Source organism: Seriola lalandi, unplaced genomic scaffold (assembly GCF_002814215.2).
Source record: "Seriola lalandi dorsalis isolate HSWRI2012SDOR001 ecotype SW California unplaced genomic scaffold, Sedor1 jcf7180002054280, whole genome shotgun sequence".
In the NCBI taxonomy this organism is placed as follows: Eukaryota; Metazoa; Chordata; class Actinopteri; order Carangiformes; family Carangidae; genus Seriola; species Seriola lalandi.
This window is the reverse complement of record NW_019524833.1, coordinates 296933-311739: the sequence shown is the minus strand read 5'-3', so window position 1 is coordinate 311739 and position 14807 is coordinate 296933. Positions and strand designations below refer to the sequence as shown.

Sequence of the window (14807 nt, the reverse complement as noted above, 5' to 3'; positions counted from 1 at the left end):
CCCCCCCCACCTCCTCCCTCCAGTCCTGCTAATCCCCTCCTTGTCTTTTTTTCCAGATGTGTTAGTGAATGGGAAGCCATGTGACTGCGACATCATTGCCGACTGTAAAGTGGGCGAGGCCGTGGCTCTGGAGGTAAAACTGACCAATCTGAGCAAGAACTCGGTGGGACCCCTGGCTCTGACCGTGGTGCCGTATCAGGACTTCCAGAACGGAGTCCAAAACTACGACCTGGAGGACGCTGTCACCTTCATCGGCTCCAACACCTTCTACATTGATACGGTCAGTAGAGGCTGGAATACTGACATAAATATTGTTTCCCACCAAGAAGTAGAGGCATACATTTCACACAGTTACGTCACATTATGTAACTACAACGCTTCAGGTTGTCACTGGATTAGACTTAAGAAGTAAAGTTGTTTATGCTGGCAGTTCACAGCAGTGGAGGTCACACTGAACGCACTAATAATGAAGGGAAATGAGCTAAGTGCTAGTTTTAACATGGACGTATCACAGCTGTTTTAACCAGAATGCTTCATGTTGTCATGGACACATTTCTGCTCGCAGCTTTATACTAACGTCCAGTTTTCCACGAGTTTGAACTCAAAAGTTTCCAGCACTGGTTATTAAACATTTAGTATGTGCAATAATTAATATACAACTGACCCGACATTTTACTTTAAGTCCCACGTTCAGCGTTTATAAGTGTATATAAACATATATATGTTTACAACACATTACAGGGAAGTTGTATGCAGCTATAAGAACATATCTTTATTGAAGTTTCTCACTTACAAATACAACATGTTTCATGTACATTTAAGAATTTAGAAACGCATATCCTAAATACAAGTTACATAATCATGCTCACTCATTAGTTGCAGTTAGTTTTAGTTTTCTGATCTGCAGTGCACGCTGTAACATATGCATTAACATACTGTCCCTTTTGGGAACAGCAGAGACAGACAACATGACTTTTGCTCTGATTGTTACATAACTCAAGCAGGTTTTCTATTCGCTGAGAATCGTGATGTGAAATAAAAAGAAAACCAGTTGCTTTCTGGCAAAACCAGAAAAACATCTCAAAAGCTGCACCAGAGCGTTGCTCAGCAGAATAGGCTTAAACCATGGACGGTTCCTTTAAAGGTCATGGCAGAAATCTTTATACGAAAAAGAACCTGAGCAGAGAAAGGATCCTAGACAGGAGCCTTTATATGTATAAAAAAAAAAAAAACTCACTCCTGAATGTTGAACAAGCTGGAGGCGATTTAAAAAAAAAAAAAATTTGGACGATGCCAGAACAAAGAGCTGATAGTGTAAAATTCAGATGAAAGCATGAATGAACTCCCTATATTTCTTAATGTTAAAACTGCACAAGCCTGGTAATTGTCCCTCAGTGAAAGAGGAAAAGCTGCATTTGTCTGGACCTTTTCATCAAAGCCGCAGTCGGCCTCAAACTTACTCCCCTGCTGGCTCCACTCTGGCTGACCGTGCGCCGGCTTCATTATGAAACTATAGAGAGGTGGCCGCTAATGATTCTGTCTGCTCTGTCTCTTTTCCGTCACCAGGTTAAAGCCAAAGAAAACGCAGTCTGTGTGGGCGCTCTGCTCTTCCTCTACACCGGAGATTTCTACCTTAATATCAAGTTCCAGGACGACAGTGCTGGACGGGAGCTTCCTTTAGCCTGGTTCACTCTGCCCAGTGTCCACATCAAAGCTCTGGATGCTCCGCTACAGGCCGGGGCCTAGGTCCCAAGAGACTTCACCATTATAGGAAAGGTGTCTGTAAATACGATAGCCTTATGAATTGAATCACTTGTAAATATCATCTAGTTAAAGGTTTCAGTTTGTGTACAGCAGAGTGCAATCTATTCATCTAAAATCTTATCTTCAGAACGTTTGAATTCTTTGTTTACAGGTTAGACGTAGTTTACAGGTGTTGGTCAGAAAAATGCTAAAACAAGTTTTAGATAATGCGTGATTGCGTGCAGAGCCAACGGGAAGATGCACGACTGTCCAAGGCTTTATAGCTCTACTTCATAAATGTAGAGAGAGAGACTGAAGGAAACTGATGTTCTGATATTTAAAACTGACAACAAACTCAAGCAAACAAACTTCCACAGCAACTTTGCTTCGTATGTTGCAAGCTAGCTCAAGTTACTACTAATGTCTGTACAGTTGGCACATTCGGCTGTTTGTTTCTGTCTGACAACTCCGTATCATCATGATTTATCACAGTGAAATCAGTTCATTTCAGAGGAATCACCACAGTCAGTGAACTCACGCATACAAGAGATACAGATACCAGTGTGTTCTCTTGAATTAACCGTGGTTTCTTATTGTCCCGGGGCTAGCAACCAAGCCAGTTAGCTTTTTAAACGCTAGCAAGCAAGCTATTTTGGTTGGAGCCTCTTACCAGATAGCTAAACTAGCCGCAACAAAAAGATAGCTACGGCGCGACTCCACGGCTAGCCGCTACATCGCTAAGCTTCCAGTAGCACCTTTTTTCGCAATGACTATGCGGTGTAGCCAGGTGCTAACGCCATTGTCACACTTGGTCTTCTTTTCTCTTTTTGACTTCCAGTCCATCGATTCAGTTGATTCTTTTATATCAAAATGTAATATATAATATCAGTGTAAAGAGAATCAGAAGAAGATGTTAGTATACGTGTGCTAAAGACCTCAGAGTTGGTATCGATGGCTGAGACGAGCTTCACAGAAACACTGGGAGTGTGATCGGCCAGATTTCTATCTACGTTTTTTCCCGCCTCTGTGCCATTACACTGGAATACTTATGAATTTGACTGTCTTAGATTAGCCTATCATTACGTGTGACGTATAATTGTTATAAATAAACGTTAAAAGAAGGCCACCCTTGTTCATTTTGACTTTATTTCAACTCCTTGCATTTGTCCTTTCCAGCCATAATAGCTCTACGATTATCTTCATTTTCTGCCTGCGGAGGTGACGTTTACCACCTCAGCATTTTGGGAACCTCCAGTCACCAGACATTCACATACTTCAAAATCCATAATCAATGATTATTATGGAAAACAGTGCAGACTAATAATGCTTTTTATTTTATTTATACGGGGTAAGAGTGACTGAGCAACACGTTGCCGTCCACTGATACCTTTCAATTCATTGTTACAGCTGGAAATATTAACATCTGGTTCACCACTGATTGAATGTCACAGCAAATTTAAAGTTGGCCCTTTGACCTCACCATTGTTCATAGGTTCTGTGTTTCCAGACCTCTGTGGATGTCTGTTTTAGTGCCTGTGGATGAACTGGGAGTGAACCAGTGCACCCACAGCAGTACTGTGGAAAACGCATTACTCATACCGAAAACCTGGGAGTCTTGTTGAACGGATAAAATGTCTTTGTGTCGGGGCTTTGTGCGAAATGACAGTTTGAGTGTTTAATAATAACAGGATCAGAGCCCGAATGCCTCTTATTCACACTGCTTGACACGTAGAATGAGTTTGCATTTAGTGTATGTAAAGTGACGGCATAAACTGTGGCATACAAATTCATTTTGTTGGTAGCTGCAGCTCTGAATTCTCCCCGAAATGTCAGCAATTTCTGAAAATGTGAAGGATCTTTGTTTCCAGGGAACGCATGAGAAATTACAATCATCTTTTCTTTCTTTTTTTTCTTCTCAATCCCAGTTGCTGTTTGCTCATGAAGGTCACATCTGAAGTTCGGCGACGAGCAGCTTTTCTGGTCGTAGTAAATGTGTTAGTTTACATAAGTGAATAATACATTCAGTTCATCAGTAATGCACACAACACAAACAATTCCAAAGTCATGCCCTCCGTGCTTATTAGTCTCTTTATCTATTTGTTTATTTGATTAAGAATAGAGCGTCTGTGTGTAGATGTGTGTGTGTGTGTGTGTAGATGTGTGTGTGTGTTTAAGTGTGTGTGTTCTAGCTTCGAAAAGTCATTCACTTCTTAAAAAATTAACATCAACTCTTAAGTGGGTAGACTCATGCATGCGACAATTAAGCTGGATTGTCTTAAGTGTTTCTGAGTGAGAGTGTGGACCCTGTGCTGCTGCTGCTGCTGCTGGTTCAGACCGGCAGACAGCACGGCACAGTCTGTTCAAACTCACTTCTCAAATGCAAATTCCATCTCCTGCATATTGTTTTCTGACCCTTACAGCGTCCTCTTTCAGTAAAGGTAACTCCCATCTTATCGGCCCGAAGTACAAAGCGGAGCTGCAAATAAGAGTGTCCTATCCTCACTTATCAGAGCGTAGATTCATCTTATTCACTCTAATTAAATTCTGGGCTCGGGCACGGACGCCTCGGTGGAGAGGAAGTGAGGAATCGAGACTTCAGAGCAAAAAAAAAAAAAAAACAAGAAAGCACTCCATCCAGGGATTCATCATCAGCCTTAGATGTTTTTACTTTCTCAGTATTTCCGTTGGTCTCGAGCATCGCAGACTGACCCGGTTGACAACCAGAATAAACATTAGATTTACTTTAATACTGTTTACTGTTTACAGTTCACACTTTCCTCCCACTGACATTTATATCCACCAACAGACGTGCCGTCAGGATGAAGGGGAACATATGTTTTACTCAGTTACTGTATTTGTACAAAGTAGAACTTCACCTGAAAACTTTTGTTTCACTAGATTAGATAATCTGAAGGCTGATATCAGTGTTGGGGACCGTGTGCAGGAGGACACCGACTCCTCCGGTCCGTATTTCAAAGTGTCCTTGGGCAAGATACTGAACCCCAAATCGTGTGTGATAGAAAAGTGCTGTATGAACGTGTGTGTGAATGCGTGAATGTGACTACGATTGATAAGACCAGAAAAGTGCTATAAAAGTGCAGTCCACTTTACCATTTTAAGTCAGTGACAGACTGGGGGACATACACTCGTGTAGACTGTCTGGTCAGAGCTGAACAAGAGACACCATCAGCTCTATGTTTTATATTTATTTACTCTAACTTCCCTGGTGTGGGTCAGGCTCTGAAAACACGGCATCCTACGTTTCCCATAATGTAAATGGTGGATGCCTTTTTCATTAGAAAAATAGCCACCGTTAGCATAAACAGCTGTTTACTTACCAGTCTAGAAGAAATCTAAGTTAAGCATCAAGCTTCATTCCTTCACTCACCAAGAGCTGCGGCTTTTCTTCTACTGAGGTTAGCATGCTAACCAGCTAGCCGCGGCCCGTCTTGTCACTTTCCGATAGCGACTCACTGTAGCCTCCGATCTGCCCCTGAAGACACAGCGCTGCTCAGAGGACGTATTATGATGTATTATATTATCACGTTATTTCCCGTTGACCACCATTATGAAAGAGACGTCTGCAGAACTAATGAAAGCACGACTGCAACTACAAAAGAACATTTTGAATTATATTATTTTGAACCACTGAAGGTTCAATATTTGTTAAACTTTTCCAGAGCCATAGTGTGATATCTTTCCAATGTAATGGAAACCTTGTGTCCACATTGTCCTCACTGAGCAGCTCTCATTGGAATAAGTGGTGAACCTTTTTGGGAGTCCAGTTCCTGAAATGTAAATGTCCTCGTCTTTAGAGGTCCACACCCACAGTTTGTAATAATCAGGGGTTAATGTAACTGACTCTTGACAAAGCTCCTCCACAGCCACAGAAGACATTACCCATGAGTCAGCTGATCTTCATCTTCAAGTCAAGGTAAGGCCGGTATTTCAGTTTCATCCTTTATAGTATTAAAAGCTTTTGAGTGCTTCTGCTACCGCCATAAATTAGCTTGTGAGCAGCTTTAAAATGTGTTCATCATTAGGAATACAGGACGACACAAAGAGCGGTAACAACAATAAGGCCGACCTCGCCACAGCTGAGGACATCCAGAACGCTTTAAATGAGGTTTCTTATCAAAATACCGTCACCGCCTTATTATCTCGCTGCATATTGTACTTGTGCTCCTGATTGGGATCTGCCCGACAATCATCCATCAATCTGTGCTGTTGCACTTCCTCCCTGCTCTGGATAGTTACAACAGTGAGTTCATTCAGTAGCAAAGAAATTCCCCGGAGCTCAGCTGAAGACGGTGCAGTGTCACTCTGCGTGAAAAACATTCATGCAAATGAGTCTCCGAGACGCCAGAGTTCAATTAGGTCCCTTTCCCCTCGCTTTCAGCGTGGACTGGTAAGTCACGTCCACTCCTGTATATCTGCAACCTTGATATGTAAATGATCTCTGTAGTGGAGTGATGGAGAGGTTGCTCGGGGATTAGGATGTGTGCTGAAGAAAGACGAGCAGTTTGACACCTGCACTGCTCTTTCACTCTCACGCCTGCAGCACTGCAGAGAGGAAAAGCTGGCAGAGAGGAAACGCACAGGAATCCTCCATCGCCGCATGTTTACTGATCCACTGTGACTGTCTGACTTAATTAATAAGCTATCTGCCGCGCCACACAGGCTGCCAAATATGAAATAAGTCCAACCTGAACCTTAAAATGTGGCCATGTGACTGCAGCTTATGTAAGAACTTCCTTCCAGTTAAAGTCCCCATGAAATGAAAAACGACGTCTTCACCTTGTTCACTAACCGTCCATGTCAGAATGTGCAGCTTCGTTACAGCGGAGCCTTGAAAATGGACAAAGTGTGTTTTCAACTTTAAATTAAAACCCCAAACTGCTGAACTGAAACTGGAGGATGTGCTGTGCTCTTTGTTATTTAAAGTAACCAGAATTTTTGTCTCGTTTGACAAGATAATCATTGCTGTACTTGGACCTAGTCTATGAAGTCGGGGAATGGCACACACGGCTTGCATTGCACCCCGCACTCAGCGCCTGTCCCCGCAGCTGGTGGGCCCGCAGGGAACTGGCGCCATGTCATTTCTTTGGGCTCCTTTTCGTGTCAGTATCTAGCCAGCCGAGGAGGTTTTTGGCATCTGTTTAGGAAACCTACTGAGCGCCATCCATTGGAGGCTTTCCAGGCACGTCCGACCGGTAGGAGTCCTCGCCGTGGATCCAGAACACGCTGGAGAGATTATATATCTCATCTGGTCTGGGAACGCCTCGGAAACCCCCCCCAGGAGGAGCTGGAAAACGTTGCTGAGGAGACGGACGTCCGGACTCCTTTGCGTGACCTGCTGCTCGACCTTGGATAAGAGGCAGAAAATGAATTGACGGATGGACGGACAACATCTTAACACAAAGTCAAGTTGGTTCAGTTGTCATGGAGATCTCAGGGCTCAGCTGTCATCACGTGATAGCAGGAGGTCGCAGATGGAGGGACGGTCTGTGATGACAACTTAGCGACATCCGCTCCACTGATGAAGACCAGAAGACGCACATGAAAGCTTAGTAAACGAATAAGCGTCAAGATTTTCACACAAATTTAAATGATTTTGAGAAATAATGAGTCAATCTTTGTAGGACACCAGTTGTTCTATTTTTTTGCAACTTTCACCTGCAAAACATGGTTTTCCTCAGCGGATGGAGTTAACTCAGCTGTCATCACGTGGCCCACGTCTGGGCCAAGTGTGGCCACGTGACGACAGCTGCCCATTAGAAAGTGTCACAGTGACTGAACAGGAGCCAGTGGAGGCGTCTGTAACCACTTATTAGCAAGTTCCATCCTCACACAGGTCACATGATGACAACTCGCCTATTTCCATGTGACAACTGAGCAAAATCCATCCACTGATGATGACCACAAGATGCAGTTGAAAGCTTCAGAAAAAGCAAATACAAATATTTAGTCAAATGAAACAAGTTTTAACAGAATACAGTCACTTTCTGCTCTTATTTCACTTTGCAGTTACATTTTCTACGTTTCATTTTCTCCCCATTTCCACGACTGTAACTGTGGAGAGAGAGTTTGAATCCGTCTTTTGCAGTTTATTTGTTTTTTACTTTCTATTCGGTAACACAATAATAGAATAGTAATAAAAAGATGTAATATATGAAATGATAAACATCAAATCCTCAGCATATCAGAACAGAGGGACCATTAGTTCTGCTTCTGTTTTTGTTAGTGACTGTTTCGCCGCTTTCCAAAGAAACTGACTGAAAACTGGTGTCTTTATTTTACTACTAAAGCTGAGGGTCAAAGTTCATTCTTGAATGAATCTCACCACAAGGTCCATTTAGTAGATGTTCCGGAGCTTTTGGTCATATCACATGATCCTCAGGGGCCCCTCAGAAATGACAGAACAATGGCAGCAGAGACCAGGAGGAAGCTGGTAGAAATAAATGTAGAGGTGCATTTTTCTAATCAATAATGTCGTCTGAAGACACTGATTACTGTTCAATAACGAAAGCGTCTGAATAACAGATTCAAATTTGAGCTTACAAAGGAGTTCATGTCATATTTATTGGAATAATGAAAGTTAATTTTACTAAACTGTGTGTCTATTGATGTTATTGATTGTTTGTTGTGAGGAAATCTGTGATAAACACCTTGTCTGTGTCGCCGTTATTGACGTGCGGATGATTTACGACACCTTTCCACACAACGCGCTGTGCAGATCAGCCGAAAGACAAGCAGTTAGTTCCAGTACTGTTGAGTTTGGGAATCCAAACTCTCAGGCGTCAGTCAGTTAATCCTCCGCAACTTCTCTCACTCATCACGTCTGGTTCCTCTGCTGCCACTTCAGATCGCATGTCGAGAGACGGCGCCGTCATGCAGCCTTCAGAGAAGATTTGTCAGTGTCTGTGCGAGGCCCGTATGATGCTGTAAGTTCACTGTCATTACCATGGAGACTAATATAAGCAGTTGCCATTATTAAACTTTTTTTTTTTTCTTTTCCTTCCCTGAGCTTCTCCAGAAAATGCATCAGGAGTTCTTGTAGGTGGGCTGAGCAGAGACGTGAGATGTGAGAACTGTGGAGCTAAATATAGAGCGACCACAGATCCAGACGCTGTTGATTAGTGGAGCTGTTTAGACTCTTAAACGGCTGCATTTATGAAAATGCTGTGGTGGATGTCTTGGTATTCAGCTCCTCACTGTGATGAGCTTCTTTTCTTGTGTGTTCACGTCTGTTCTGGTTTTGCAGTGTTTCATTTCAGACAGGAAAAAAAAAAAAAAATCCCTCTCAAGTCCTCTGTGGCGAAGCTTTAAAAGCCTGACAGGAGAGGAAATGACATCAGTGCATTTAAAAACATGAACACGCAAAACACAAAACAACATTAATGATTCAGAAGTTGATAAAAGCTTTCACATTTTCTTTTTTAATCACTCACCTCTCTCTGGAGAAGGAGTCGGTTTTAGTCCACCGATATTCCAGAAATTCTGGAAATAAAACAAAAAATGTTGTTAAGATTTATTTTTTTTAATAACAATGAAAAAGCAAATAATTTATCTGTAATTTAGCAGAGACCAAACCTCACTTACATAACCCAATGAAAATAACATGAGTTTTTTCTCATGTCAACCTGAGATATCACCAACTGTTTCTCATTTCCTTAAAAATCCCTTCATCAGACTGGAGGACCGGTGGCCGAGTTCCAGGCAATGATATAAAAAGTGCAGGATATACACTCTGCCGGGTGGATGTTATTCCCACTTTCACTGCTACTTTATATAATGAGTATATGGACTTTTCTGGAGGCTTACTCAGTTCTTCCACAGTGTGTTGCTCTTCCATCTGTAAGGACGGAGGCGCAGGAAGATTTCCTCAACTCATCAACGTGTTTTCAGTTAATTTGCATCTAAAAACATTAACTATGAAAAGTATTAACTTCTAATTGTGGGTCAGTTAAGAAGTTCTCCTCGTTTAATAGCTCTGGAGCTTTCAGTCGTATCACATGATCTTCATCAGCGCAGCTTCAGATTCTCTAAAGAGGCAGCAAAATCATTCAGATGAAACCAGGGTGAGTAAAAGCAAAATCTATATAGGTGAAACACAAATAGTGGATGTATTTAAAACATATGATCAGGTAAATAAACTGCATGACTAATTATCGCCTTTAGGTTTGTCAGACACGACGTGTAATTTCAAATCTTTATTGAAAAGCTTTCATGGTGACACCGTCCTCTGCTGATGCCAGGAGATAAATTCAGCTGTCACGATCATGTGTCAGTTACATAACAACCGTCCTGCAGCTGCAGGGGATTAACTGCCTTGCTCAAGAGCACTCTGAGGTTTAAGACGGGTTGTGGAACAGGCTCTTCATATTTGGCACACTATCCTGTTGTCCACAAACATGATAAGAGCTGGGGGGGGGGGGTTTCCGCCTTGTTCTTTATCTTTCTGTAGGATCTGGATTAACCTCCTGGGGGGCCGCAGGGCTGAGATGAGCTGTAGGCCCCCACTGACCCGCTTGTCCCCCATTTCTCTTACTCTCTGTACTTTTTGTCTTGATGAGGTAGGACTAATTAATTTAGGAAGATGCACCAATTAAGCACAAGTCAAGGCAAAGTTCTTAACGTGTTGTAAACTGTAATAGATCGTTTCCTGTTGGTCACATATATGATATAAGAGTGTGATTTAAAGTGAAACCCCCAAAATACTTTAAAGGACAAAAACATGAGCAGAGTTTCATCACCAAGTCACACATCATCACCAGTGATGAAATAGTATTTAATTTAAAGGTCCCATATTATATAAAGCTAGATGTCCATGTTTTATTTGATTATAAAGCAGGTCGAGGTTCTATATTAATACTGTGAAAGTATCGAAGCCTGTATTCAGAAACTGAGCCTTAAAACGAGCCACCAGGACTTCCTGTAACTTTGTGATGTCACAACAAGGCAGTCACCGCTCTCAGCCACGCCCCAAGCCCCACCCACCTGGACCCACCATCCAAACCTTGCAGGATTTGGTGTTTTACTGGAAATCTGCTTTATTTTTATTCTGTCACACAGAAAACAGTCAGCCAATCAGAAGAGAGGCTCAGAACCTCCTCCCTTCTGATTGGCTCACAGACCTGTTGTTACTAGAGCTCCAGAGAGAAGCCTGAGAGAGGAGATGTAAAACTATTTGGAGACGGTTTTTGATTCTTAAAAACCACAAATATATCTTCTTAAGGATCAACACTTCAAATAAAACATGAAAAGTGTAAAATATGGACCTATAAAACCGACTGCATAAAACACAACAACAGAAACAGAAGAATACTGTCTGTTGCCCTGGTGCATGCTGGGAGATTCCTTTCAGGCCTACATTGGGATTCTGCAATCTAAACTCATAGATTTCAGTTTGACTCCAGTATCAGTGTTTGTAATGTGATCCAACTAAGAAATAAAACTAAAATCCGCATTGCCGTATGTTTTTCAGTGTGAACTGAAACATTTTAAATTTGATTTGAACTCAGGGTCCTTAAAAGATAGGGCCCTGGTTTGGTCAGAATGGAGGGGTCACTTTAAGGTCCCTATCTCCAGATTACATTGTGCTCCAGACAGGATCAGAGCTTCATTTTCAACTGTTGGTGTTCCAGTCTTTTTTTCTTTTTTTTTTTCCAGACTGGATTATCTATAAATCCACTTTATTTTATTGCCTCCTGTTACATGTGATGTGAGTTGGTGATTCTGCAAAGTGCGTTTACAGTAACTTGACTTGCACCGTGCGCAGCACCATGGACAGCGCAGCGACATGTGCAGCCGAGTCCGCACTGGAGCGCAGATCTCCCGCTGCTGCTGCTGCTGCTGCCGGGATGCACAAACACTGATGTGCCCATCCGAGTCCAAGTCAACCCTCTGTGTCCATACAGTGAGTAGGAGTGGTCACTGTGGGAGGGGTCGCGTGGTGAGAGGAGGAGGAAGGGGAGGAGGTGGGGGTGGTTGGGGTGATGCAGTCACTTTGTGCCCCAGCAGATATTCACCCGCGGAGGTAAAAGCTTGCAGGCGCGTGGAGATGCTCAGGCCTGAACTCGGATGAATCGTGACACTTGGAAAAAGAGGAAAAACACAGAGACAGAAGGAGCAACGCCCACCGATTAGAGTCTGGAGTGTGTGGAGACATAAAAATGTGGAGCCTTCAAAATACGAGCAGTTCGTGACACGCATGGTTAACTCAGAGGCCCCCTGCACCACGAGGGAAAACACACACAAGCATTATTGTTTTCTTTTTCTTTTCTTTTTTTGTTTTTGTTTTTTTCTCCACATCAGCTCAGAGCGAGCGGCGGACAGTGGAGCTGTGGAGTGCGCTTTGGATGTGCGCAACGGAGCATGAGTGCCACTGCGGACGCGGAGCGCGCTCTGAGCTTTTATAAATCTTGAAGTGTCTCATTTCTCTTCGGCTCCAACTTCTGCATATCTGAAAAAAAAAACCGCATATATATTGAATGTGAGGAAACTCTTCGTCGCGATGGAACCTGTTGTCGTCGATGGTTTGTTTCGTGCTTGGAATATTTTTTTGTTTTTGCTCTTCTAACAAGTGATCTGATCCAGGAGTAAAGCAGCTGGGAAGCGGGAATAAGCCTGTGAATGTTGTATGGTGCGATGATCTGCGCATCGTGTGAGTTACAGTTCCTAACTTCATCCCCGTGACTCTGAGACTCTCCTGTCTTCCCGACGACTCAGCACATTTGTGATGAGGATGATGAGCGCCGTTCGCGGGGAAGATGTGAGGATTTCACGGACAGTAAACTGATGTCTTCTTGTCTCCGTGTGGAGAATGGCTGCTAAAAATAGCCTGGCTGCTGATGAGGTTACAATGAACAGGTTGGTGTTCAGCTGAAACTTAGAGACATGTGGAAAGATGCTCAGTTCTAGGACATTGTAATTCACATCACAGACAAAGTGAGAGTGGAGCATCAAAGGGAAGAAAGGAAAGCATCGTTTATTTGGCTGGGAGCGTTTATTCACATCAGAGTAGTTCACTTGAGGAGAACAGAGACCAACAGGCGATCTTGGGAGCAGCTTGTTGATGGCACTGCGCACCGGGAGGACTTGGTTTGGGCAGGTCTTGCGCAGGGTCTCTCGGCTGCAAGGCTCCTGGTCCAGGCGATCGAGCAGTCTCTTGTGTCTCTCCGCGAACCAGGAACAGGATCTTGGGGTCTGTCACCGGGATCACCACAAGGCGGGGGACTTCCACCGCTGCTCCGTCTCCGGCGTCCACCGCGGCCACCGTCACCACCGGAGCGCACCTTTCTGCGCCTCCGCCTCCAGGCGCTGTCCACACGGCTTCCCTCACGCTTGCTGCGCCTTCCCGGGGAATCCGAGGGGACATGAGCCCCTCGGTCGCCGGTTCCTGTTGGCCATGAAGCGGCAAAACGTGCGGACCTTGTCCCTGATCATTTGCACGTTTACATACCTGCTCGTCGGGGCCGCCGTCTTTGACGCCCTGGAGTCCGACTTCGAGATGCGGGAAAAAGAGCAGCTGGAAGCGGAGGAGAAGCGTCTCCAGGGGAAATATAACATCAGCGAGGATGATTACCGCAAACTGGAGACCATCATCATGGAGGCAGAGCCCCACAGAGCCGGGGTGCAGTGGAAATTTGCAGGGTCATTTTACTTTGCCATCACGGTTATAACCACCATAGGTAAGTGTCAGTCTCCATTAACGAGTCCCAGTCTCTAACACTGGAGCCTCCATAATCATTACAGGTGCCTCTCGGGGTCTCTTCACTGTTGCGCAACAGGACAGGGTTTATTATGAGCACAGTTACATGTTGAAGGCAGTGAAGCGGTCTGTGGGCAGCAGGTGCGCGGGAGCACATGTTCATATTCAGAGCCGCCGACCTGATCACCAACAGTCACACTGAGCCACAAGTCTTTAAAGTTTTTAAGCAACATGTTGCAGCCCTCTCTCTCTCTCTCTCTCATCTGTGTGTGTGCGTGTGTGTGTGTGTGTGTGTGTGTGTGTGTGTGTGTGTATGTGTGTCTCTCTCTGGGGGGAGGAGGGGGGGGGTGTTTAACTACGAGGACTGATCTTTGTGTCAAAACACGACAACATCTGGATTTATATACTTCTGACAAGCACCACTGTGAAACGGAAGAGTGACGTATAATAGCGTGGCGCGCCCGGGTGCTACCCAGACGACATCAGAGCACACATCGCTTCCTGTGGTGCAGCTTCCACCGTGTGTGATTCAACTTGTGGCGTTTTTTTTTTTTTGACTGTGCGTCACCGGGATGCAGCTGGAAGGTCTGACACGGTGCAGCGAGCCGAGGGAGTCAGACACGCACAGTGTTGCGTGTATCCGTGCGGGAGCAGCAGCAGCAGCAGCAGCAGTGTTGTGTTGTGTTGTGGTGCTGAAAGGACAGCTCCTCTGAGTTCAGCCGCAGGCAGGACCTAAACGTGACGTCACTTCTACTGATCCACTCCACAGCTAATGTTTATTCCCCATTTGTGAAGCACCTCTTTACTACTAGTGATAGTAAACGCAAACAGACGAGTGAACTGTCATTATAGAAAAACTTAAAAGCCTGTTGCCACAAACACATCCGCTTCTCATTCGTGCATTTGTTCTATAGGATTCTTCTCTCTAAGAGGAAACGTTAATTACATCTGGTGGACGCTTCTCGCGATGATGCATTTGCGTCGCATAGTTTTGTTCCACGCTGTGAAGGGGAAGGATGAACTGAGTTCCCTCTTTGTTTACGCTCCGCAATCAAACCACGTCTCTTTCTGCAATATTTCAATCACCATCACGCTGAATGGAGCTTTTGCTGAATTGATGTGGAGTTAATTGAATTAATTCTAATGCGCGTGGCGCTATTAAAAAAAACAAAACAAAAATAAAAAAACAAAAAGTTTAAATTCAGCCTTTCAATTAAGAGTTAGATAATGTGCCAGGCAGAGGTCACCACACACACAGTGCTTTTCTCCATTATGGAAGTCAGACACTGTTGTTCCAGATGAGGACCGTTAGCCAGGGGGAGGAGGAGGTGGGGTGGTGATGGTGATGGTT

General features: G+C 44.1%; 2 protein-coding genes across 4 annotated transcripts in view; both read left to right on the top strand.

Moving 5' to 3' along the window:
• Positions 1-2869, top strand: part of trappc9 (trafficking protein particle complex subunit 9) — a 194033-nt gene extending 191164 nt beyond the window's left edge. For all 3 annotated transcript variants that reach the window (XM_023405612.2, XM_023405610.2, XM_023405611.2), the window contains 2 exons: positions 57-280; positions 1567-2869. In XM_023405612.2, coding sequence (XP_023261380.1) covers positions 57-280; positions 1567-1746 — 404 coding nt within the window. In that variant the 3' untranslated portion in view covers positions 1747-2869. The remainder of the gene's footprint in view (positions 1-56; positions 281-1566) is intronic.
• Positions 2870-12820: 9951 nt separating this feature from the next.
• The window catches only part of kcnk9 (potassium channel, subfamily K, member 9), a 48369-nt gene continuing 46382 nt past the window's right edge, over positions 12821-14807 (top strand). Inside the window, exon 1 of the mRNA XM_023405599.2 lies at positions 12821-13436. Coding sequence (XP_023261367.1) covers positions 12821-13436 — 616 coding nt within the window. The remainder of the gene's footprint in view (positions 13437-14807) is intronic.